Raw genomic sequence first — 1,167 nt, 5'->3', positions numbered from 1 at the left:
CAGGGCCCCCAGCCGGAGCGGCAGGCTGGCACCCGAGCCGTCTTCCTCCTGGAGCTGGGGGAGCCCGAGGCCAGGGGCGCCTGGAGCGCCGGCTACGTCTCCAACGGCCCCCGGTCCACAGACGTGGCGGTGCTGGCGCCAGCCGGGGCCCCCATCGGGCGCTACCAGCTCAAGATCCACCTGGACTCCGGCTACGGCCAGGCGGCCTCTTATCTCCTGGGGGAGTTTGTCTTGCTCTTCAACGCCTGGTGCCCAGGTAGGCCCAGCGAGCGGCACTCGGGAAGGGGTGTGTGTGTGGCTGATCGGGGTGTGTGGCGTGGGGGTGGGAGTCCCCCCCCTCCGGTTCAAAACTTGCTTCAGTCGAGAAGGGGGGGGGCTGAGCCACAGAGTGGTGGTTCTCCGGGCCCCTTGCTGCTTCTCAGTGGTGCCTGCAGAAGGTCACTGGCTCAGCCCCCCCCCCCGGAGCCCCCTCCCCACCGAAGAACTCCCTCTGCAGGCAGAGAGTCCCTCCCTCCTTGGCGGCAGGAGGGGGGGACCAGTTGTGCAGAAGGCCCAAGTGGGGGCTGCTCTTGTGGGGCCTCCTGCAGCCCCTCAAAACCACTGCCACGTGACCCGGCGCAGTCCCTCACAGAGTTTGGTGTAGTGGTTGAGTGCGCGGACTCTAATCTGGGAGAACGGGTTTTGATTCCCCCCTCCTCCTCCACTTCCACCTGCTGGATGACCTTGGGCAAGCCGTAGTTCTGACAAGAGCTGTTCTTGAAAAAGAGCAGTTTCTGTCAGAACTCTCTCAGCCCCACCTGCCTCACAGGGCGTCTGTTGTGGGGAGGGGAAGGGAAAGGAGGTTGTAAGCTGCTCTGAGACTCCTTTGGGTAGTGAAGGGCCATGGGGTATAAATCCAACTTCTTCTCTTCTTCTTGGGCAGAGCCAGTTTGGTGTCGTGGTTGAGTGCGCGGACTCTAATCTGGGAGAACCGGGTTTGATTCCCCACTCCCCCTCCACTTGCACCTGGCTGGATGACCTTGGGCAAGCCGTAGCTCTGATAAGAGCCGTCCTTGAAAAAGAGCGGCTTCTGTCAGAGCTCTCTCAGCCTCACCCGCCTCACAGGAGGGTGTCTGTTGAGGGGAGGGGAAGGGAAAGGAGTTTGTCAGCCGCTCTGAGACTCCTTTG

General features: G+C 62.7%; 1 protein-coding gene across 1 annotated transcript in view; it reads left to right on the top strand.

Moving 5' to 3' along the window:
• Positions 1-1,167, top strand: part of LOC107108039 (protein-glutamine gamma-glutamyltransferase 5-like) — a 28,931-nt gene that overhangs the window by 17,515 nt on the left and 10,249 nt on the right. The window contains exon 6 of the mRNA XM_015408423.1: positions 4-256. Within this exon, the coding sequence (XP_015263909.1) occupies positions 4-256 (253 nt within the window). The remainder of the gene's footprint in view (positions 1-3; positions 257-1,167) is intronic.

Source organism: Gekko japonicus, unplaced genomic scaffold, assembly GCF_001447785.1.
Source record: "Gekko japonicus isolate JY-2015 unplaced genomic scaffold, Gekko_japonicus_V1.1 scaffold784, whole genome shotgun sequence".
In the NCBI taxonomy this organism is placed as follows: Eukaryota; Metazoa; Chordata; class Lepidosauria; order Squamata; family Gekkonidae; genus Gekko; species Gekko japonicus.
Note: the sequence above shows the minus strand (reverse complement) of the source record. Positions and strands in the feature narration are given on the sequence as shown.